Genomic DNA, 24,790 nt, shown 5'->3' with positions numbered 1-24,790 from the left:
GCTGGCCTCGAACTGAGAGATCCCACCTGCCTCTGCTTCCTAAGCACTGGGATGAAGGGCATGCACCACCCAGGAAGAGAATACATTTTAAGAGAACTTTGCTTAAAACTACTATTAGAGATGGAGGAACGATATAAACAAGAGTGGGACTCTGTCACATTTGGGCTATGACAGAGATCTAAAAGTAGCTAAAGAGTTGGTTAATTATAGTGTCGGATAGACACTGTCCTGAAGCTCTGTCTTCTGTCCCTAGAGAACATACTGACACAATGGGCACTCAGTGCTACCCCACTGATTGGCCAAATGATCAGAAGCCGTCCTACAACTTCCGCAGAACAAGAACACTGTTGGGGATATAAAGGAACATACTGGGTGTCTAAGGGTGTCCACAAAACGTGACAAAATTTATTTTCTGATCTTCCCTTAGGTTTCCATAAACACTGAATTTTTACAGTTTTCCAAAGACAGTTAAAAGATAAAATTCTCTTCCAGAGACACCGATTATGTTTCCCACAGTGATGGCAATTTCTTTTAACTCCCTGGGAATAAAACTTACCATATATAAGACGGTTACCACCTAGAAAATAAAAGGGGAGAGGAACACAATTATAAAACTAAACATTTTAACTTTTCATTAATTTGCTAACAACTTAATATATATGTGTATGTATTAATTAGCTATACATACTTTAAGTTAAAAAACTAATCATATATATATATGTAATGAACACAATTATACATTCTTTCCTTCAGCAGCATCAACACTAATATTCGAATCTGTTGGATAGCTACCAATGTCGCTGTAAGCCGCGATAATTCTAGAACACCAAAGCAAATATTTATTTACATATATGGTTATATGACTGAGGACAGGAAACAAGTCTGAAAAGCTTCAATATAAAATAAATGACCATATAATCTAGGATCAAAAACTACCACACCAAGTATGGAGGAGGCACAGGCCTGTAATCCAGCATTTGGGAATCACAGGCAGTGGGTATCGAGAGTTCAAAACCATCCTGGTCTACACAATGGGACTATCTCAAAAACAAGACAATGTAACAAAATTATCAGAAACTGAAGTCCCCTTCCAAGGACCCTAACAAAACTCAAAATTACTGTACCAACATCTTGTTATATTGTGCAGTGACATCACAGCATGACTAGGGAACACTGTAACCATAATTAGCTGGAGGCTGTTGGACCCCACAGTCCTCACTTTCCCTCATAAAACATCAGACACGCACACAGGAAACATGAACTAACCTGAGGTAGACCTTTCTTTCTCTTTAGAAGTTCCTGGTGGACGATGTGTGGTTGTCTTGGTAGCAGGTACACGCTGCGTTACTGTAAAATGAACAGGAGTAAGTCTTTGTGTAACGCTCTGGAGACCCTTGGTGTGAAATGTGGGCCTTTGTGTTGCTGGCAGACTCTGTGTAAGTGATGACTTTGCTGTGGCAAATCTCTGGGCTGTTTGTGCAGTCTGTTGTATAGCAGAAGAGTTAACTTTGGTAGGATTCTGAGTTAGTGGGCTTTTTGCAGATGCAGTATTTGATATGTGGGATATCTGAGCTGTTACTGGTTTTGTGGTTGAACTTTTTGCTGTGGTGGATTTCTGTGAGGCTGGTGAGATGTCTGTAACTGGGACATCTGCTGTATCAGTTTTCTGAGGTGTCGCTGGGATTTCTGTAGCTGGGACATTTGCTGTGTTCATTTTCTGAAGTGTTGGTGGGTCTTCTGTAGCTAGAACATTTGTTGTGTTGGGTTTCTGGGGTGTCGGTGGGTCTTCTGTAGCTAGAACATTTGTTGTATTGGGTTTCTGGGGTGTCGGTGGGTCTTCTGTAGCTAGAGCATTTGTTGTATTGGGTTTCTGGGGTGTCGGTGGGTCTTCTGTAGCTAGAGCATTTGTTGTGTTGGGTTTCTGAGGTGTTGGTGGGGCTACTGTAGATGGGATATCTGCTTTGGTAGGTTTTTGAGTTTTTGTTGGGGTTCTTGGGCCTAGAACATCAACTGTGGTGAATTTCTGAGATGTTGGTGGGACTGTTGTACCTGGAACATTAACTGTGGTGAATTTCTGAGATGTTGGTGGGGCTCTTGTACCTGGAACATTAACTGTGGTGGGTTTCTGAGACGCTGGTGGGACTCTGGTACCTGGAACATTAACTGTGGTAGGTTTCTGAGACATTGGTGGGACTCGTGTACGTGAAACATTAACTGTGGTGGGTTTCTGAGATACTGGTGGGACTCTTGTACCTGGAACATTAACTGTGGTGGGTTTCTGAGACGTTGGTGACACTCTTGTACCTGGAACATTAACTGTGGTGGGTTTCTGAGACGTTGGTAACACTCTTGTACCTGGAACATTAACTGTGGTGGGTTTCTGAGATGTTGGTAACACTCTTGTACCTGGAACATTAACTGTGGTGGGTTTCTGAGATGCTGGTGGGACTCTTGTACCTGGAACATTAACTGTGGTGGGTTTCTGAGACGTTGGTGACACTCTTGTACCTGGAACATTAACTGTGGTGGGTTTCTGAGACGTTGGTGACACTCTTGTACCTGGAACATTAACTGTGGTGGGTTTCTGAGATGTTGGTAACACTCTTGTACCTGGAACATTAACTGTGGTGGTTTTCTGAGATGTTGGTGACACTCTTGTATCTGGAACATTAACTGTGGTGGGTTTCTGAGACGTTGGTGACACTCTTGTACCTGAAACATTAACTGTTGTCGGCTTTGGAGATGTTGATGGGATCATGGATTTCTCTATAAAGAAAACAATATAAGGTTAAAAAGTAGCTAAATCTCGCTGACCAAGTAAAGCTTTCCTAGCCATGTCTTGCTCAACGACTATTCGCTCCAACTCTCTGCAGCTACCCTGTCATTCTACTAGAGGCCTCCACGCATTCTTAGTCTTCCGGGGCCTGGTGGGAGAGGCAGCGGGGCTCCTGGTCTCAGCTGTCGGGGCAGGGCAACACCCAGGTGAGTGACTGACCCCCTCCTCTAGGTGGTCCTTTACCCCAGAGCTCCACCAGAGACAGTAAGAACACTGAAAGTGGATCAAGATCCAACTGAGGAGCCTGCCATCCAGGGTAGCCAATTAATATGAATGAGTCACAAGTCTGCCTCAGAGAGTACACGGTGTTGAATTCTGATACTCACTTTGAGGAAAGATAGACTGCTATCTTTTTGCCTTTTTCTTTTCTTGACTGGGTTTCTCTGTGTAGCCCTGGTTGACCTGTAACTCACTCTATAGACCAGGCTGGCCTCGAACTCAGCGATCCACCTGCCTCTACACTGGGATTAAAGGTGTGTGCCACCACTGCCCGGCTTACATTGCTATCTTTTACCAGGGAATATTTTTATTTGATGAGTGAGCTAAATAACACATGACTTTACTTGTCTTCAAAACCATCCAAATAGTAAGTATGCATAACTCTACATATATGAGAATGTGTGTTCACAGAGAGGAACACAACAGATTACCTATGCACTGGGGTGCTGGGTCACTCCATTTCCCTTGGTCATCTTCCACTGTACAATAAATGGACTTCTTTCCAACCAGGACGAAGCCTTTGGCACACACGTAGATGACAGCGTGTCTATATGTGTAAGTATCACTTTCCTCTTGAATATGTCCATTCTTGATTTCCGGCGGATCCGAGCAAAAAATTTCTTAAAAAGAATCAAAATATCTTTTTAAATAAAGAAAAACTGATACTGTCTTTTCTAAGTAAGAGTAAACCATGGTAAAACTTTTCGAAACCATTAAAAGCAACCATTTTTTCTGAGCTCGGCTTTACTAAACAAGGGATGCTGACAGACACCTGTTACGACTGTTCTAGACCTGGGGCGGGGACGCAAGGTCTACATTCTCACCTCTAGGGTAAGAGGCTTTAGGGGAGACTGAGTCACTGAGACCAGCTGAATTAAAAATCAATCAATCAAGTGCAAGCCCCGTTGTGCTGTTCACACTGTAAAAAGAGCGGACAGCTATCCGAATAGCACGGTCAATGGGTTTCACGTTCCTTAGCACCAATGAGTCAATCAAGAAAACAAAAGAACTCCGTGTGCACATCAAATTAAGCTGCCTTAGATGTACAGAAGCAGGCACAGAGTCCTAGCAAATGCATGACCCATTTTAAATTAAGCAAGAACCACCCATTGGGCCAATCCAAACACACTCTGAGCAACTAATACATTAGCACTGTTCTATGAGAAGCCAAAAATAAAGAAGACTTCCCAGGTCTTAAACTCTAGTGGCGAAAGAGACTGGAGGGGTTAGGTCAACACCGTGTGAAGGCTACCACAGGAGCACACATATGGAAAGACAGGGCGGGGACATTAGCCAGCCGAGGAAGTCCTACAGGGCTAAGGGGAACCATTCTTAATGGGGAAGACACAGCCAAGCAGAGGAGTTGAAGGACCTTCTACACCAATCCAGCTGTAGAACAAACAGTGAAGAGGTATCCAAAATCGTGAGGTAGGGGCAGGGTGACAGCTCGGTCAGAAATACTTGCTGTGTAAGTATTTCCTAAACACACATTAAAAACGTTGGGCCTAGCGGTATGCACTTGGGGAAGCTGTGAGGTAAAGACAGGCAGGTCCCTGGGACTGACTGATGGCTAGGTTACTCAAATCAAGCAACCCCAGGTCAGTCAGACACTGTCTCAAAAACCCAAGATTCACAGTTCCTGATGAGTAACACCTGAAGTTGTCCTCTGTACCATACGTGTGTGTGTGTGTGTGTGTGTGTGTGTGTGTGTGTGTGTGTACATGTGAATATCACAAATGTGCATCCGTAACTACATACATACAAATAGACATGGGGAGGAGGAGGAGATCATGAGGTAGCTAGGTCTGGTGACTGATGACTATAGTCCCAGAACCTAAGAGGCTGGAACAAGATGACTGTTGCCACAAGTTTGAAACCAGCTTGTGCTACAGTTAGATCCTGACTCAACAAAACCCAAAAATCGTATATTAACACATGAAAAAGAATATGGCAACATGCAGGCAATTTGCATGGGTAGAGCAGTAAATAAGAAGGTAAAACCTGAGTGCAGGAAAGCAGGGAGATGGTGTTAGCCTTGAACACCATTAGGAGCTTAGATCTGTACGTGTTCAGACATACTAATAAGCTTCAAGCAGGAAAAGACATGGCACATCTGTGTTTCTGAAGTATCATCCCGGGAAGACTATGAATGAAACAGAAACAAAGCACAAGGAAAAAACATTCTCTATCACCCTGGAATTCCACCTACTGAGGTTCCTACACAGACCTCAGTATGCACTCAGTATTTAAAGGGTATGCACTGCCCTACTGTGGGTTTCTTGTATCAAATGAGGCCCAGTGAGTGTGTTCAGTAACAGCCTGTCCTACCACTCCTTCCTCCATTATAGGACATACTCAAACATCAAGAATTCCTTGTGCCGGTTCCTCTCCTGGGTTCTTTCTGCTAGCCCGTATTCTTGAGGGCGGTCTCTGCTGGTAGTATACTCACTTGTAATCCAAAGGACAATGAAGTCAGCATTAAATGTCATGGGAGACATGGCTTTAATATATAGGGTTTGCTGCTTTCTTATGTGTGCCAAAGGATCCTCACGGTAGGGTAGGAAAGGGGACAGTGGTTTGCGGAGCAAGGGCCATTTTTTATAGTCAAACCTTGGCCTTAAAAATGTTAGGGGTATGAGATCTACCTATGAGTAGAGCTCATCTATCTATGAGCAAGTTGGGAGGGGGGGTAATGGAGGTCAAGGGTCGGGGGGGAAAGAGAGCTTAGGGGAGTGGGAGGTCCTTGCTGGATCAGTAACAGAGTGGGAGAACAAGGAAAAAGATACCATGATAAATTAAGACCCCGTGGGAACAGGAAGAAGCAGAGTGCTAGAGATTCTCACACTTGGGGTTTACAGGAAGAGGTCGTAACACTGGATTGCTCAGGTACAAGGGATTTTCCTGGGGAATGTGGCTATCAGCAGCTGCTGATGGAGAGGCCAATGAGAGCCAAGAAAACAAGGGTGTTCACCATGAAGAGGAAAAAGAAAACATTCTGTTGCTTAGTGCAGCACAAACAGGAAGCGGGTCTTTTGCAAACACTTCTGCACTAGGATACATTCCTGATGGGCACTTTTCTGTGAACCTAAAGGCAACATCTCCTGGTAAAAATACTAGCTTCAGACTGGAAAACCACCTACCCAGGCTTTAGGCCTGGTACAAAGTGTGTATCCAGCTCTTCCTTCAGCCTCATCTTTTGGTGTCATTACAAGACCTTTGCCCATGAGTGGGAACAGAATCATGGTCGTGAGTGGAAATGATTAGAATGTTTTAATAGGCCTAAGAAGAAAACAGAAATAGTGGGTTTAGCAGGGCAGGCCCGTGTGACAGGTAGGGCTCCTTGACAGCAGGTTTCTTATGAGTTTTTTCACATCAACTGATTCCACCCATTGGCTACGAGAGTGTCAGTCCACAAAGGACTGACTTTTCAACTTTCACACACACACACATACACACACACACACACACACACACACACACACACACACACTGGACTTAGCATTAATTTTGACATTAGGGTTTTTAGAAGCTACTTGAGGAAGTTGGAAGTTAAGTATCAAAAGAATGAAAGATGGAATAAAGTCTACATTTTACCATGACTAGGATTTGGTGAGATGTAGTGGCCTTAGCATACATTAGGACAAAGAATCTGTGTCTAGCACACACACAAATAAATAAACTGCATGCATTTTACTTCTCTCCATTTTTAAAGGGAGCCATGTCTCTAATGGACCTAAATTTGACTGGATATAATCATTTATGATATTATTTCTATGTTGTGTTTTCTCCTTCAGAAGTTGAGATTCTCAAGTGTAAGAATGGTTTCTTTATCACACAACCTTATTCCTTAAATGATAAAAACATCTTACCTTAAAACCTTCAGAGTAATTATCTCAGCTGATAACCTACTCTAAAAAGAGGCAGGTAGGCAACACTGTATCTTAGAGAAAGAACATGTATCTTAGAGAAAGTAAGAGACCTATATTAAATGCCTTCCAGCAACACTTATTTTAGGAAATGGAATCAACCATGGAGACTCTGAGGGATACTGACTTCCATAAAATCGGGAGATCTGCTTCTTTGATTCGGGAGATCTCCTGCTTCTCTGATTATTAGAAGGAATGATTAGCGAGCAAATGACCAAGTATAATGTAAACCAAAGTCAGTTCTTAATTCTCAATTAAATTATTCTAGAGTTAAGGACATTACTGCTAAGAGCCAGCTTTAAGAGTCCTTCCATAGCTGATAAATTAAGAAGTTTGTCATTAGCAGAGACACAATGAAAAGTTGGGGCACCACAAATATAGACTATGGATAGTTCTTAAATGAGAAATATTGAGTTCATTGATCCTTTGGCCCCACAGTGTGAGGACTTATGATTTTTAAAAAAGGAAACATACCTGTGCACACTGGAAATGGGTCACTCCACTCAACAGTATTTCCCGAAAGAGAGCAGAAGCTAGAGGTTGAACCAACCAGCCTGTACCTAAAGGAGAAGGGAAGGCTACTGTATTCAGATACCTAAGTCTTGTCTTTTCGATTCTCCAAAACATCATTTTAAAACATTGACTCTACCAGAAGATGGAGACAAAAATGACAGTTGATAAAGAGATCTATTGAAATTTAAAAGAAAATCATTTAGTTCACAGAAATGATGCTAAAACAACAAGACTTTCAGACATGCAAAATGCTTCATTCGCTGAATTTGCTGACTGAATAGAAAATACATAAATGGAGAAAACGTTCTAAAATCACGTTTGATGAAATCTTTTATTCTAGGTTCTAAAAGAACAGGCTTCATGTATAACAGAGTGCAATTATATTTAAAGGGTTCACAGTATAGCATGGTTAAGTGTTTACACTAATGTGAACTCTTGACCCAACTCAATCTCTGTTTAATAAAGGCAGTGGCAAAGTGCTACTATTTATTTTTCTGTTTTAAAGTTTGAAATGCATTTGGTTTCATTTAGTTTTTATGAAAATTTTGCAAACTTTATGCATGCCTATAGGATGTTTTGATCAAATCCAACCCCACTGCCCCCCTTTTCCAACTCCTCCTCTAGACCTCTCCTTTCCCAGTTCCACGTGCTCTTGCCGTAAACCCACTGAATCCACTTAGTACTGCCGAGTTCTCATTATAATGTGGGGAAGGAGGGCGGTGACCTAACTTGGAAGTAGAAAGAAAATGGACAGAAGTTTCCCACTGTCTGGGACGCTGATGGCACTTCATTACAGAATTTCCTTGTTCTACCTGAAAGATTAAAACAGCCCTAAGGACCTCCTATGAGAACATGTTCACACTAGGCATGTTTTAGCCCATGACCTAACAGTCTGTCTGCACACAGAAAAACTCAGATGCAAATTAATTTATTGTTTGTTTGTTTTTGTTTTGGGAGACAGGGTTTCTCTATAGCTTTGGAGCCTGTCCTGGACTAGCTCTGTAGACCAGGCTGGCCTCGAACTCACAGAGATCCACCTGCCTCTGCCTCCCAAGGGCTGGGATTAAAGGTGTGCGGCGCCGCCGCCGCCACCACCACCTGGCGCAAATTAATTTTTAAATTAATTTAAATTTAAATTAATTTAAAGTTTAAAACTGGTTTGATTTTTAACACTTTAAGGATTGTTACTTTTGCATCATCAACATATTTAAGTTGTTTCCTCACTAATCATATTTAGAGTTACATATGTATTGGAACCTAACAATCTAGAGACATTAGAAGTATAAAAATCTTTTCCTGGCCCACATTACTAAGTTCAACTACAATAAGTTCATGACAAAGATTCTTTGGGGAGAGGTATTATTTTTTTTTAACTTTTTTCAAGAGCATATAAAATTTTCATTCTGACATTTACATACATGTGCATCACTACTGTTCACGTCCACCCCCACTCTCATTAGAGGGATTGTTTTGGTACCAACCAGTGAACGCAGGTCACAAATCCATGAGTCTCCACTGAACTCCTAATTTGTTTTGTCATTAAATAGAGAACTTTAGTGTGATGCAACTTACCCTGTGTCGCATGAGAAGCGTATTTCTGAACCAAATAATATGTTGGTTATTATGTTGATATGGCCATTTTTTATTTCTCCAGGATTACTACATGATTTTTCTAAAAATAAAAAAGGAATATCAATTTTTTTCATTCAATTACCAGACACGATCAAAAAAATAAATAGAAAACAATTCTAACTGTACTGCATATGTTAATGGATTAAGACGGTAATGGTAATCATATATACATACAATGCGAGCAATGTTGAAAGTGCATGGGGAAGAGGAGGTTTTAAAGGAGAGGAAATGAGGAAAATTAGTGGGCTACATTAACATGACAGCAAAAGAGAAGATGACCTGGGATCATGGATCAGCAAAAAGGCGATGGATAGGACACTCCCCTTAGTGAATAAGAGCAAAGCAAAGTGAAATGATGTGTGAAAATACCACTCTGAAACTCCTTAGTTTTATTTTAATTTAAGAAATAAAATGCAAATGGGGGAGGGAAGTAGAGAGAAAGCTGGGCTGGTCATGTGCTTTCCACGTAAGGGCGAGGACCTGACCTTGATCCCCAGGACACACATAAAAACTGGGCATGGTATTGTCATCCCAGAAGTAGGCAGGCAGACACATGCAGAGCCTTAGGGTTCTCTGGCCAGCCAGTCTAGCTTCCTTGAGAAGCCCAGGCAAGTGGAAGCTCTGTCTAATTATAAGGTGAACAGAACCTCAAGAATGTCACTCAAGGTTGTCCTTTGGCCTCCACATGCACGGGTTTACAAGTACATGTTCTCTCTCTCTCTCTCTCTCTCTCTCTCTCTCTCTCACACACACACACACACACACACACACACACACACACACACAAACATGTGCACACAGAAACACAAACACACAAGAATAATAAGGGCCTGAGGAAATATCTCAGTTAATAAAGTGCTTGCTTATTGTAGGTGTGAGAACCAGAGTTTGGATCACAACCCATGTAAATAGCTGGACACAGTGCACACCTATATTCCCAGTAACGGCAATATGGAAGACAGAACCCTGGAAGTTGGGGTGATGGCATGGAGTGGGGGGGGTGTGGGGAGATGACAGTTAGTATGGTCTATGAAGTGAAGTTCCATGCCAAAGGTACCTAAGTACACCCAAGGCTATCTTCTGATCACCTACACACATATACACCATGTACATGTACACTCATACCTACTCATTAGCACATGAATGCACACATCAAAAACATACACACACAAATAAAACAGATATTTGCTATGAAATAATGTGTACCTTGAATTTACATGATTTTTACTTGTTAATTATATCTTATGAAAGCGAGAAAAAACTAAATGAGGCACATATACACAAATTCATTCTCTAAGCCATTGATATTTTTAACCCTTACATTTTTTTAAATTTTACATTAATGTTTTGTTGCTTCAAAAAAGCAACATACTTAAGAGTACATCATCAGTTTAGGTAACTTTAAATTAAGTAAACACGAAATCTGTATCTATTCCTATTATGTAAACATTTGTCTAATTAAAAAGTAACACTCGGCTGTACACCTTTAACCCCAGCACTCAGGAGGCAGAGGCAGGTGCATCTCTGAGTTCAAGGCCAGCCTAGTTAAGAGAGTGAGTTCCACCAGGGATATACAGAGAAACCATGCCTCAAAAAAAAAAGAAAGAAACAAAGAAACAAAACACTCAAGATTCTCTGAAGAATCATTCTTTTATATATACACACACACACACACACACACACATATACATACATATATATATATATCCAGCACAAACATATATGTATGTATAATATAAATACACATATTATATACATATATTTCCAGCACAAATGGAAGAGAGATTTCCACAAATACAGATGATTGGAATTACTTATTCAAATTATACTCACTTTTACAAATTTCAGCAAGTTTGGACCATTCTAAACTCTCAAGGCACGTTGATATGCCTGATAGTAAAGGTAGTCTTCGAAATCCTGGTCGACATTCATATTCCACAGTGGTACCAATTGGGAAATAATTCAAGTTGTTATATTCCTTTTTGGGGTGTGCAAAAAACACCCTTGTTGGAGCATCACAGCTTTCTAAAAGAATTAACAAAGAGACAGAAAAAGTAATAACAGATTATAAAATAAGTTGACATCTGGTAATATCTGGTAGTTAAACCACCTCCTTTTCATTTAACTATTTATTTTTTGGTAGGGATCCTTCCATCTTTATATATTCATTTTAAAATAAGTATCACTATGGTATTTGCAGTCAAGAAACCCATAAGCCCAGACCACATGTTTTAGAGTTTGTAATCTCCTGCAGTATTGCTTCATCTAATCCTTCAAGAAGTCCCATAAATTATGTAAATGGGGACTCTTCTCAGTTTCAAAGTTGAAGAAATCTTCTACCAGAAGGTAAATAATGCGCACAAGACCAGTACTTCTTATACCAAAGAGCCAGGCTTCAAGCCTGGGTCGCTCAACTACTGAGTCACTGTTTCTTGCTCTATCCTTTGCCTCTCTGGAGTGTACTGTTCCAGCTGTTTACACTTGGGGCATACTTTATGTACAAAGTTCCTTCATCTGACTCTCGTTCCCAGGGGCTGTTGTAAGATTAAATGAGTAAGTGGGTGTAAAACATTTACAAATATTCAGTAAGTGCAACGTATTATTATTCCTATTATTATTGACATTTATATGTGGAAATTTAATAGACACCTAGTAACTGAGTTGAAATACAAATGTAAAGTCCATTTCACTTGTGGTTTCCAAATGTAGTTTTGAATGATTCTGGATTCACTGTAGTTTCCCCCGACTCAGGTCACTCAAAGGCAGCAATCAAATCTTAGCCGTACTTTTCTGAAGTCAGTCACGCACCAGACGTCTGATCCATGATGGGCCACATATACAAATGTGGTTCCTGCGGGTATGTCATGGAGCGGAACTATTCCTGTTGCCTAGCAACACTGGAGCCATACTAATGCAATTTCTTACTAACATGCTTGCACTGGTGCTGGGGATAGCAACCACAGTCCATGAAAATCATGAGGGTATAGCACATAAAATCACATAGAGTAGATAATGTATGGTAATACGTGTGGAGGTGGCCAGGCCATATGTTTATCATATTATACTTTCTATTTTTATTGTTAATTTAGAGTGTAAAATTTTAAGAAAAAAAAGGGGGGGCCAGGTATCCTAGCTTATAATTCCAGATACTTGAGAGGCTGAGGCAGGAGGATTTTCTAAGTCCATGAGTTGAGGCCAGCCTGAGCAAGATACAGGCAAACAAAAAGAAAACTAATGCTATTTTATTATTTTTTTAAAGAAAATTAGCATAGCCTCCGTGTACAGTGTATATAAAGCCTACGTGGCAGACAGGAACTCCTGAAGCCTGAGGGCCACTCCTCTCTCTCCCTGATTAATGGGCTATTACTGCCAATAGTATTAGTAGAGTAACATGCTACACAGGTTTATATTAAGAGAACAAGCAATAGGTTACACTAGAGAACCCAGGTGGGCAGACACACTATCTAGTTCTCAATCTCTGTATTGTGTTCAGATACGCCAGAATCACCTCAAAACTGTATCTGAAAGCCAGTATAGGGCTATATGAACAACAGGTTTTTTTAAGTAAAATCTTAAAATGTCTCCCAAGAGTTGTATTTGTTACTTAACAAAATGAAGTTGAAGAAGGCAGATCACCCGGGTGTGTGTCTCAAGGTACTTGCCAAATATATTCACATATAATTTACTCCCTAAACAGGACCTATCATTTATTTTCTCTATTAGCCCGTACAATAGAAAGGAAAACTCTTAATGAAGAAGCAGGGCCTGCTATAGGAAGTACCGCCTTCAATTAGCTGGAGTGTGAACTGCCAACATGTATACTCTGGGGTTTAATAATGCTAGAAAACTATCAATTACCAGTCACTCCAAAGAGGTGTAAAAATAACCTCCACAAGATACACAGTCCCCTAACACTTCTATAAAGAAATGAAGAACTTACTATTACAGAATGTTTCGAGGGTAGACCATTGACCATTTTCAAGACACATCGCTGTGTCTTCCTTGCCTGGAACTTTATGAAAGCCTTTATTACATAAATATACCACAGTGCTTTGCTTGGGAAAACTGGTTTTCCCATCCACCTCTGGCGTGGCGTTAGGTATTTCTGGAGGTTGGCCACAGTCGCCTAGGAAGAGAAGATCAGATATGTAAAGCAGACACCTCCTGGCAGCTGGGTGACTTTCTTTCCCCAGACCTGAACTAAGGGGAGCAGCAAGGGCTCTTTACTTCCTCCCGATGCTGGACCTTCCCAACAGGAACTTGCAAACGCCTTGGCTCTTATGGACACAACACAAAATTAACGTTGTGTGGAAGGAAGCGTCCCCTCCCCTTAAAGAGAGGTTTAGAAGAGGAGGTTCAGAAGGTACTCAATATCCACGCCAACACCGCGACTGGGCGCAAGTTCCGACACCCAAATGCGTGGCGCAGGACGCTGCTGGCAACCGGACTCTCTCGGGGGGCGCAGGTGGACAGCCCTCTGGCCTCCGCCTTAGAATAAAAGAACCAGGAGCTGGGTTGGAGATTCGCCCACGACCCTCCCTCTTGGTTTTCCTCGGTCTCCAGTCGCGGGATCCATCACAGCCCAGACAGCCCAGCACTCCGCATCTATCCACCTCGCAGGCCTCCAGCACCAGGCTGCGCCCCCACCCCCCACCCCCAGGTATGGGTAACAATGCCCGGCGAGCATGCGCGCGCCTGGCCGGCCGCCGCTCAGTCCTCGCAGCAGCCCAAGCCCTGCGCCGGGCCACTCACCGCGCACGGTCGGGGACAGCAGCAGCAGCGACGACAGCAGCAGCAGCTGCCGCAGCAGCGGCGGCGGGGGTGACCGGGTCCCCGGCGCGCGTGCGCGGCCCATGGCCCCAGGTACAAGAGAGAGAGCGTCTGGCTGCCGCTGGAGCGGTTTCGCGCCCCGGGTTAATTGAGCTGCTGCGGCCCGGATGGGATGGGCGGGGCGGGGCGGGGCTCTGGTCATTTTGGGTGGGGCGGCCCGCGTGCACAGGGCGTTCCCTCCGTGGTGTGGGCGGGCCAGCACTTGTCACCCTGGGGACCCAGCAGCGGGGTGGGCCTGCTGTTGAGTTCCGTCTGCAGGGGAACTAACTGTCTGCCTTCTAAAGGAGGGCGCTTCGCTCCTGAGTCAGCACTCAGGAGTATCAAAAAGCCACCCAGGCTCCCAGACTCCCCCAACTCCAGCCTGCTGAGTGCTGGCAAAGCGAGGGGTAGGCGCGGTGGAATTCCTGGGCCAGTGGGAGCTGAGAAACAGGGCACACCCCAGGACCTTTGTGGCTTCAGCTGGAAGATGTCAAATGGAGGGTGGGAACCGGTGACCAAGTATGTTGTCTTCTAAGACTCTCCATGGTGTCAGCACGGAAAATAGGAGGTGATCCAAGAAAATGAGCATAGGCTAATAGGGAGCTGGAGGCCAGCCTGCCAGCAGCCTGTGGCAAACAACACACAGAGGTCTAGGGAGCTTGACTGATCCTTTTTTAGATCTTGTCTGGCTGGGTAAGGAGTTGCTTTCTTAGTCCTGGTTCTGGTTATGTACCAAGGACCCTCCTTGAATTCTACTTTAGGATTTAATCCTGCTGTAAAATGATGTTTAGAAGTAAGTAATAGACCCTAAGACAAAGATTTGTTTTGTGCTGTGAAGAATAGCCAGTGATACACAAAGCGATCCACACATTAGGATCACATGGGAGTGTTGAAAAAAAATTTAAAAATCCAGAGGGTGAAGCTGTGCCCAGGACAAGCTGAACATTTTTGAGGACAGCACTGGGAATTAAGATTATTTAAGGCATGTCACTGTGCAACCCAGTTTGTGAAGTCCCAGATCCATGTGGTACCATCAGAGCAGCCACATACCTCAGTGAGTCTCTGACAAAACCACAGAGAAAGAGAGGGAGGAAGGGAGGGAGGGAGGGAGGGAGGGAGAGAGAGAGAGAGAGAGAGAGAGAGAGAGAGAGAGAGAGAGAGAAGAGAGAAGAGAGAAGAGAGAAGAGAGAAGAGAGAGGAGAAGAGAGACAGAGGTTAAGTTGTGCAGGTCCTTATGTAAAGGGTCCCAAAGTGTTTCCCTTTAATTGTGCATCTGGGTCTGGTTAGCAGAATCTTAGCCTGGATTATCTATTCTAGAAATCCTTCACCTGAAATTCTGTCTTCGATGGTGGACCAGCTGTGAGAGTGTTTGTTACACCCTACACTGATAATCTTTCCTAAAGTTTGCTTGTGGTTCCTTACAGGTTAGTGGGAGCTTTTGAAGAGGAATCTTGTTTTCAGCAAGTGTTTCCTCTGATTCATGCTTACTTAGTTAGCCAAACACTGTGGCCCAATGCAGGGATTATAGGAAAGGGTCCCCTATAGGCACTCATTGACATCTAACAGTATTTAAGCGTTCTGAAGTTTACGTCATACTCTAGTGACTCATGCCTGTAAACTTAGAAGGTTGGGCAAGAGGTTTGGGACTCAAGGCTAGCCTGGGCTTCAAAGTTCCAACTTAACGTGGCCTGTATAATGGAACCATTTCTCAAAACCAAAAAATCCTTGACTTTAAAAGTCTCACAAAGGTAGAGTGTTTTAAAATCAGGTGTGTTCCTCATACTCGATGTTAAAAACTACTGTTCCTTACATGACAAGTATGTAAAGGCCCCACAGAGGCTGAGAAGTGGTATCTACCAGTCGGACCTTCATTTAGTCCAGGAGCGCCTTCTGTGACTTCACTGGACACATTTCTCTGCCATGCCGTAGTTAGCTTGAGTCAAAAACAGATTGGGAGCTGTGAGAAAACTTTGAAAGAGTTCTCTAAATGTGTGTTAAATGAACACCATAGCTTGATATCTAGAACAATGAGCTCAGCAAAGGGTCCAAAATTATATCACCCAACTTAGCAACACCAAATACTCTTGAGCATGCGCTTGCTATAAAGTACTTTGTCTCAGTACTAAGTTCTTTCCAAAGAAACGAGTAGAAGGAATAATGGGTGGACCCTTAAGTAATGCTTGTCACCACCCAAAATAATTACAACACTCTGGAGGGAAAGAATTATAAATATCACATGATTTACTTACTTAATTTTGCTTTTGTTTTTGTTTTTGTTTTTTTGTTTTGTTTTGTTTTTCGAGACAGGGTTTCTCTGTGTAGCTTTGCACCTTTCCTGGAACTCACTTGGTAGCCCAGGCTGGCCTCGAACTCACAGAGATCTGCCTGATATAGGGATTTACTTACTTAATTTTAAAAAAGACATGCATAAAAATGTAAGCATTATTACCAAAAGAACAAAACCTTCAAATGTGTAACTTAGAGTATTTTATTTTAACTGCTGGCCCAGATTTGCTGTATTCCAGTTGCTTTATGCATGTACCATCTTACCAGCACAACTTCAGGAAGTGGGAGAGCTGCCAATATTTCACAGATGAGAAAATAAAAAGGTTATTTCTACCAAAAGCTGTACAATTAAGAAGTGACCAGATTAGAATGCAAATCTAACTTGATTCTAAAACTTGTGTGTGTGTGTGCATGCACATTTGTGTTTGTGTGCGCATATGTCCCTATGGAGGGGTGAGGGACAGAGGACAGCCTCTGGTGTCATCCTTGGGTACACTTGTGTACCTCTTTTGAAACAAGGTCTTTCACTAGACTGGCTGGCTAGTGAGCCCCAGGGACACACCTGTCTCTGCCTTCCTGGTGCTGGGATTACAGATGTGCACTAGCACAGCTGGCATGTTTACATGGGTCCTGGAGATTGAACTCAGGTCCTCATGCTTGTACAGCAAGCATTCTACTGACTAAGCTATCTCCCCAGCCCATTCTCTGTAATAAACAACCATCAAAGATTTGTTCTGCATAGAGCACAGTGACTTAGGTATTTGAAGAGAAGTTTTGGAACCTAGGGCTTTGTGTGAACACTAATTCCTTGTCTTTATTCTACACTCTGAAAGGTAGCCATGTGTCTTCCAACATCTCATTCCACATCGATTTCAAAGTGTCTGGGAACAATTTGTAATCCCTATAGAGATCTCCAATTCCCAAATGACACATTTATGTAATGAGGTCAGGAAACAGAAAGATAAAAATAAGTCTATGATTTTGTAGGGATGAGAACGCATAGCTCTTGCCCAAGTAGAAACGACCAACTCGGGAAGTGTTAATATTTCCTTCCAAGAATCCATAATCTGTTCATGTGATAAATGCTCTGAGTATGCAACAGCAAAAAAGTGGTCTGGAGTTCAGGAAGGCACGTGGATAGAACAGACTAAAGACCCACTGATCCAACCAAACCGGACTAGTGAGTATCAGTGCAATGGGGCAAAGGATAAGAGAGAAGGAAGAATGGTTGAGCAAGTGGTCAAGAAAGGGCCAGGTGCCGCTAGGATTGAGAAACAGGCTAGAAAGAGATTCTAGGAGCCTGTAGTTGGCAGACTGTTGAGTTTTCACAGGGAAGCACCAGCTAATTTGGAAGTTGTGTGCAGATTCTGGAAATGGAGTGACTCCAGAGGCACACTAGGAAGTTAACACTGGGGAACACAAGTGCCTTAATTTCAGTTTTTAAAATAATGAGTCTGTGTTAGGGAAATAGACCTGTGACTCTTAAAAAAGAAAACCTCACACAATTATTTTAAACCCTTGGGTTTCCTTCCTTGCTCACACCAAAGACATTGTGAAGGAGGAGTCCACAGAATTTAACAACTGAAAAGAAGCTGAATAATCTTAAAGGTGATTCAGTAATGTGAGCATGTGTAAGGTGAAGGGATAGCTTTAAAAAGACTGTTATCTCAAAACCTAGAGACAATTGAGGGAAGAAATAACTAATTTGGCTTTCTGCTGGTTAAGTATAAAATGCATCAGCCACATATCTAAGTGAAAATGCACAGCATGAGATTGAAATGTCGGAGATGGTGCTAGAGCTGGGAGAGAGACCATCTTAAGTGGGGGTGGGTAACCAAGGAGAGAGCAAACAGAAACTCAGAGAGAGGCCTCAGAGCCATGCCTTAGAATCAACAGTACCAGGAACAAGAGGATATTACAATTTCCTGAAAGACAAGGTACCAAACCATCAGCCAGATACTGTCCTTCCTCTTGTAGGTGAGGGAGGCTACTGGAATCCAGGGAAGTTAAGAAACTTAAACCACATAAACAGCTTAGAGTCTGAAGGTCTCAGGTTGCTCCACCTTTCCTCTCCCTTCCAGGAAGTCTCACAAGGTCACAAGGGAGTACGTTTTAGTCTACAGGGTCTTTCAGTTCCTCCCTCCAAGGAACCTTCTATATGCATTCCCAGCCGCCTACAAGATTTCCTCGTGTATCTTAAAATGGCCAACAACAACAACAAGCCTTTGAGCTGAGGTTTTTTTGTTTGTTTGTTTGGATTTTTTTGTCACACAGCTGCAAATCTAGGCTGCTCTGCACTGCAAATTAAGTGAGGCATGTTTTCTAAAAAATAATGAAAACAGATGAGCATACCCTACTTTTTGTTTCTGAAGAGTGGGTGGGGGTAGGTAGAAAGGAGGTGGGGGAGGGAACAGGATGAGAGGAGGGAGGGGAAACTGGTGTGTAAAATAAAAAAATAATTATTAAAAAAAGAAAGCAAACTAGGATGCATGCTTGGCATGGCTAGTGTTAAAAAAAAAAAAATCTCCGAAGACAAAAAAAACGTTCATACATATTCTGATCATGGATTCCCCTTCTGCAACTCCTCCCCTCCCAACTCCACACCCTTTCTCTTTTTAGAAAACAAACAGGAAAACAAAGACAACAGCAACAACCAAAATGAAAAGAAAGGAAGAGCACAAGACACACACACACACACACACACACACACACACACACACACACACACACCACAAAGTTGGAAACCATAATATACAAGCAAAAGATGATAAGACAACAAAACAAAACAAAAAAGCCCAAACAAAAGCAATATGAGACAAAAGATCTGCAAAAATACCATTGAGTACATTTTGTGTTGGAAATCTACTGCTGGGCATGAGGCCTACCCTTAATTGTGATTAATGTATCCAGTGAGACTCCTAGGTGAAAGCTAATTTTTCCTTTGCAAGTGGATGCCAGTTGCAGATAGCATCCTAGCACACCCTATTTCTTATGGAGGAGTTTTTATTTTTGTAATTACTTTTTAAATTTTCATACAGTATACTTTGGTCATATTCTTTCCATTTCCCCAACTCCTCTCGGACTGCCCCCATCACAACCCAATGCTTTCATTTCATAGTCTTTCTCTTTTCTAAAAAAGAAAGAAATCAAAACAAAAAAGAGTGTGTGTGTGTGTGTGTGTGTGTGTGTGTGTGTGTGTGTATGACAAGGTCAACCCATTCACAGGAGTTCCATATCAGATATCCTGCACATCAGATATTTACATTATGGTTCATAACAATAGCAAAATTACAGTTATGAAGTTGCAATGAGAATAATTTTATGATTGGGGGTGAGATCACCACAACATGAGGAACTGTATTTAAGGGGTTGAGGTATTAGGAAGGTTGAGAACCACTGATTTAGCAGAATAATTGTAGTAGGTTTCCCCTCTGGCCCATAACCTGTCTAGCCTCTGGTTCTTGGCCTCATTCTCCCATAACATTTGTGCCACTAATGCCCCAGTGCGTGTATCTTGTAGGCAGGTTGCTATTGTAGCTCAAAGGGGGTTCATAGTTGGATGGGATTGATGAGTGCTTTTCTTCTACAGTAGTGTGTGTAATGCCTTTCAATACTATGAATGCTGGTCAGTAGGGGTGATACTCAATGTCTCCATGAATGTGGTGTCTTCAGGAGTAGGGTCCCACTCTCAGGTTGTGGAGGACAATCCAATAGCATCAACAATGGCCTGTGGTATTTGGAGGACTATATAGGACTCCTTTGCCCAACAACTCAAAAGATGTAACCCATTCCTTGTAGTGCAGGTTGTATTTGGTAGCATATGATATCCAGTTGGGGCATCGTCTCCTCTGTTATATGGTAACTTCATTTAAATTCCATTTATGTATGTATATATTTTAGGGAACTTCTATAGTAATAGATTTCCATCTGGCTTTTCAAAAGGCCTTTAGTGTTAGTTGTTCCTTCCCATATTCCCTCCTTTCCTTACCCTTACACACACACACACACACACACACACACACACACACACACACCATTTCACCCTCCTAATTTTCCATCTATCCCTTTCTATGGAAAACTCCTTCTTCCTTCCTGGTCCCTTATTAGCTACCTAACCCCTGTGGACATTCTGAATGAAACACACATCGCTAAAGCTAACATCCGCATTTAAGAGAAACACAATGTTTGTCTTTCTGGGTCTGGGTTACCTCACTCAGGGTGATTGTTTCTAGCTCCATCCATTTCCTGCACGTTTCATAATTCTGTTTTTTATTTAACAGCTGAATAATATGTCCTTGTTTAAATAATATGCCATTTCATTATCCATTCATCGGCTAATAGACATCTAGGCTGTTTTCAATTAAGAGTTTATTTACCAAGCATTCACTAATTGAGGTATCAGTGTGCTACAGCAGTCAGGGCTTATTTGTTCATTTTTTACTAAGTTCAGGTGCAGCACTAATTGGTTAGTGGAACCAATAATGTGTAATGTGTCCCCCTGACAGAACCACTTCAGCCTGCTCCTGGTGTGTGTGAGGGAAGAGTCTCCAGCCAAGTGGGAGTGTAAGCATTGACCTCATGAGCAAATGTTTCTTTGACAGGGCCTGGTTTTATGAGACTCCAGTAAATTGTTGCTGCCAAAGCAGAGAAAGAGAAAGGGCAAGAAAATTCGAGCCTGTGGGGGGGAAGGAAGGAATGAATGTGTGGGCATGGGTGTGAGGGGGAGAGAGAGACTGTGTGTGTGTGCTCACATGCGTGGGTGAGGGTGCTTGTGTGTGCGAGCACACACACACACACACACACACACACACACACACACCATGATAAAAGGCAATGTAGCACAGGGGCAGAGTGGGCAGGTCTAAGGCCACTTATACGGCCACACAGATCCTATCACTGCTGTTCCTTTGCCTTCTGTGTGGCCCACTGTCAGCCACTCCGAAAAACAACCTCAGGGTATAAAATAGGCCTGTATGATTGTAGAGACCCACAGAGACAGAGCAAGCACTTACTCACGGGTCCGAGAATCCGAGCTTGCTTTACCCAGCAGGGCTGCATAAGGGAATGATTTCACCACGTGTGTGGTTACCAGGTGTTTGGAAGGGTCTGCACTTGGCTGTGCGGTATGCTTTGATGGCAAGGGGGAGGTCTTTTGCCCCGCCCCTTGGCATTGTTATAAAAAGCCCTTTTGAAGAGACAGAAGGGGCTGGTGGATTTTGATCCAGGCCCTCCCGAAGCTATCCTGCGTTTCTGTCTGTCTCATCTCTGCTATCTTTCTATCTACGAGTTTCTTATTCCTCTCTCCTCCTCATAGGAACCCTTTGAAAAGGTGGGAGCTTGCCTCCCACACATGATCACAATACTGACCTCATAATGTTGAGGACTAAAAGCAATGAGTCAAACATCTGGTACTTTAACTTACATTAATACTCAGTCAATCATTGGCAGTAATTAATGACAATGTCTAACCTGAACAAACATTTCAGAGAATCAAGGGGACCTACCTGCCCAGGGTCACATGATCTGTCAAGACATTGAATAAATCTGTGAAAAATGTCAGGTTCTCAAAAGGGGTGCAAAGGGCGCTGAAGTCACCCAGCTGTCCTCATTCTCTCTCCACCCCAGCAGAATTTATTCTCTGGCAAAGATTATTAGTTAGGTCATTTGTATAAATATTCAAGATTGTTGAGCCACTGGACTCTTTCTCGATGTTCTAGTCATCCCATCTGCAAGGTATTTGCCTCAATTTATGGTCTTGCATCCCAAGCAGCAGATCTCCATTCCATCTCAAGTAGACTTATACATGGGGTGGGGAGAGAAGAGAGAAACACCGGTAAGGGGCATGCACCGTGTACTCTTCTAGTCTGAGGCCTGGCCTTGCTTAGCCATCACAGCCCTGCTATCTGTGTAAACTGTTTTTACATACCCTTGTCATTCTGTCAGGAATAGCACAGCCCAAGCCACTCCCCCTCTTCCTAATTTAGCACCTCAGCTTGGTAATGTTAACCCTCTATTGTGGTTTGGACGTAGTTTGCATGGCACTCCCGGGACTCCAGTTTCATGTGTTAGGCTTGGTTCCCAGGGAGATAGTATAGGGAGATGGTACAGAACCTTTAGGGCTTAGGCCAGGAGCTGTAGCTCTTCTGTGACTGCTACCTCATCTCCTCACTCCTTATCCTTCTCTTACATGATTGCTCTAAAAGGAACAAATGTGACCCTGCCCAGCTTCTGGTTAGAGATACAATCCTTTACATTTGTCCTTAGAATATATGAAATGTCTTGTTTTACATCTGATTAATTACATCAAGTTTTGTTTTGGTAGTGGGTTCTTTCTTTCTTTCTTTCTTTCTTTCTTTCTTTCTTTCTGTATCATCTATTTTCTGAGTTCCTTTTGGTTTGCATTTGTTAGCTTGGGCCTTTGTTTTTCAAGTTGGAACCTTCCCCCAGGAGTCTTACACTCCATGACTTGGCTTTCTATGAAAGAGAGACTATCCAGAAAGCTGGTGGAAGGCCCTGGCTATATGGTTAAGACTGGCTTCCTGATGGGCCAAAGTGCAGGGCTATTGGGGCTGGAACACAATCATCTAAAAGCATTTTAACTAAGACTCACTTCTCTAGAAACAATTTCCAAAATCTTGTCTGAGTGAACATAGAAATAAGTATATACCAACCATCCTGGGTCCCAAGCGAAGAGGATTGAGGCCTTAGCATTCAACATCGGCCACTTCTATTTTTTTTCTTTCACCCTTTTTCCCAGTGTCAGGAGTTCCAATTCCTCCCTGCCCCCCCCATACTCGATACCCCCTTCAGGATAGAAGGTCACTCACACACTGCATTTCATGAAAGTCCTTTGGGTCTGTGCACTCTGAATGGACTTTGAGTTGATCCCCATTCCAGTTTAATCCCTCGTCCTCTTTGCAGAGGTGCTTGGGACTTTCAAAATCCTGCGCCATAAATGGTTGGTTGCAGAATATAACATTTCACCTTCCCATTCTGCCCTAACTCAGTATGCCATTTAACTACCCGCTGGCATCTCTGCTGCCGTATTTAGTTTCCCGTGTTTTCATGCCTTTAAAACATCCCAGCCGGGCACTGGTGGCGCATGCCGCACGCCTTTAATCCCAGCACTCGGGAGGCAGAGCCAGGCGGATCTCTCTGAGTTAGATGCCAGCCTGGGCTACCAAGTGAGTTCCAGGACAGGCACAAAGCTACACAGAGAAACCCTGTCTCGAAAAACAAAACAAAACAAACAAACAAACAAACAAACAAAAAACCATCCCTTTTCTGTCATGTTAGTGAGAGGCTTTTTGAAGAGCACAAATTTGAAGAGCAGATATTCATTTAACCATTTTAAACTGGAAGTAGATGTGTTTATTGCCTACTCATTTCATAGAAGACTCTGGACTGTCACCTTGAGTGAAGATTCCTTTATGAGCTGGTATTTATTTAGCATCTGGCTAGAAACTTTGACAAAACTGGCTATGTCAATGAAAACTTTAAAAATGAAATCCTATGTTGTGGAATATTATTTTAAGATGTGTTACATTTGTTTATGCTGTGGAATATTTGTTTTAATGATGCAAAGATGTGCTGCATTCTTTTATGTTGCATTTGTTTAACTCTGTAAAGCTGTGTTCCTGTGCTGTGGATATCCCTCTGTGTAAATAAAGTTCTGATTGGCCAGTGGCCAGGCAGGAAGTATAGGCGGGACAAGAGAGAAGAGAATTCTGGGAAGTAGAAGACTGGAAAGAGACACCGCAGCCGCAAACCATGAAAAGCAACATGTAAAGACAACGGGTAAGCCACAAGCATGTGGCAAAGTAATGACTACAGAAATGGGTTAATTTAAGATAGAAGAAACAAGATAACAAGTACCTGCCACAGCCATACAGTTGTAAACATGTAAGTTTTTCTGTGTGTTTACTTGGTTGGGTCTGAGCGACTGTGGGACTGGCGGGTAAGAGAGATTTGTCCTGACTGGGCCAGGCAAGAAAACTCTAACTACAAATGGTGCCCAACGTGTTGGCAAGAGGTTCCACCTAAAACCTGAGAAAAAAGATTCTAAGATGGAGCTAAAAACAGCTTCCTAATTGTCTCTCTCAAGTTAGCGGCAGCCTGCCGGTTTGAGCTACTCTGGCGGGTTCCTGGCATATGTGTCTGACCTGCAGTGTGGCAGGAATGAGGAATCTACAAGCAGCACTTTGCTCTGATGCATGATGGATTTAGCCTTTGGAAGTTTAAAAACAAAGTTTCTGGGCTATGCACTGCTTTGATAGAACTGCTTCTGATAGCTGATGGTACACATGGCTCCAGACCCAGAGCTGGCGGTAAACAGTGCCACCACCATGTTGGGAAGCTGAGGTGGGAGGAGCCAGCAGCCACAGCGGTGTTTCAGTCTTACAAAGATGGATATTACACAGAGAATCTGGTTTATGTTGTCTTTGGGATTTTTAACTGCGGAAAAAGATTTGATCATAAAAGCTGTTGAGTTAAACAAATATATAAATTTTAAAAGTACCTTGACTTCAAAATTTGGATATAAGGATATGTTGCTTTAGAAAAGAGTCTC

At 42.6% G+C, this 24,790-nt stretch overlaps 1 protein-coding gene across 6 annotated transcripts in view; it reads right to left on the bottom strand.

Annotated features, from left to right (window-relative positions):
* Cd55 (CD55 molecule (Cromer blood group)) overlaps positions 1–14,069 on the bottom strand; it is a 30,655-nt gene extending 16,586 nt beyond the window's left edge. For 3 of the 6 annotated variants that reach the window (XM_036202342.1, XM_036202341.1, XM_036202343.1), the window contains exons 1-9: positions 13,879–14,069; positions 13,067–13,252; positions 10,960–11,151; positions 9,067–9,166; positions 7,456–7,541; positions 3,487–3,675; positions 2,254–2,766; positions 1,267–1,347; positions 557–577 (exon numbers count right to left, since the gene is read on the bottom strand). In XM_036202342.1, the coding sequence (XP_036058235.1) occupies positions 557–577; positions 1,267–1,347; positions 2,254–2,766; positions 3,487–3,675; positions 7,456–7,541; positions 9,067–9,166; positions 10,960–11,151; positions 13,067–13,252; positions 13,879–13,981 (1,471 nt within the window). In that variant the 5' untranslated portion in view covers positions 13,982–14,069. Of the gene's footprint in view, positions 1–23; positions 578–1,266; positions 1,348–2,253; positions 2,767–3,486; positions 3,676–7,455; positions 7,542–9,066; positions 9,167–10,959; positions 11,152–13,066; positions 13,253–13,878 lie in introns of those variants that run through there. The other 3 variants (XM_036202340.1, XM_036202345.1, XM_036202346.1) reach the window with 3 other exon arrangements.
* Between the last annotated feature and the right edge of the window lie 10,721 nt (positions 14,070–24,790).

This window comes from Onychomys torridus, chromosome 11 (genome assembly GCF_903995425.1).
Source record: "Onychomys torridus chromosome 11, mOncTor1.1, whole genome shotgun sequence".
Taxonomy (NCBI): Eukaryota; Metazoa; Chordata; class Mammalia; order Rodentia; family Cricetidae; genus Onychomys; species Onychomys torridus.
Note: the sequence above shows the minus strand (reverse complement) of the source record. Positions and strands in the feature narration are given on the sequence as shown.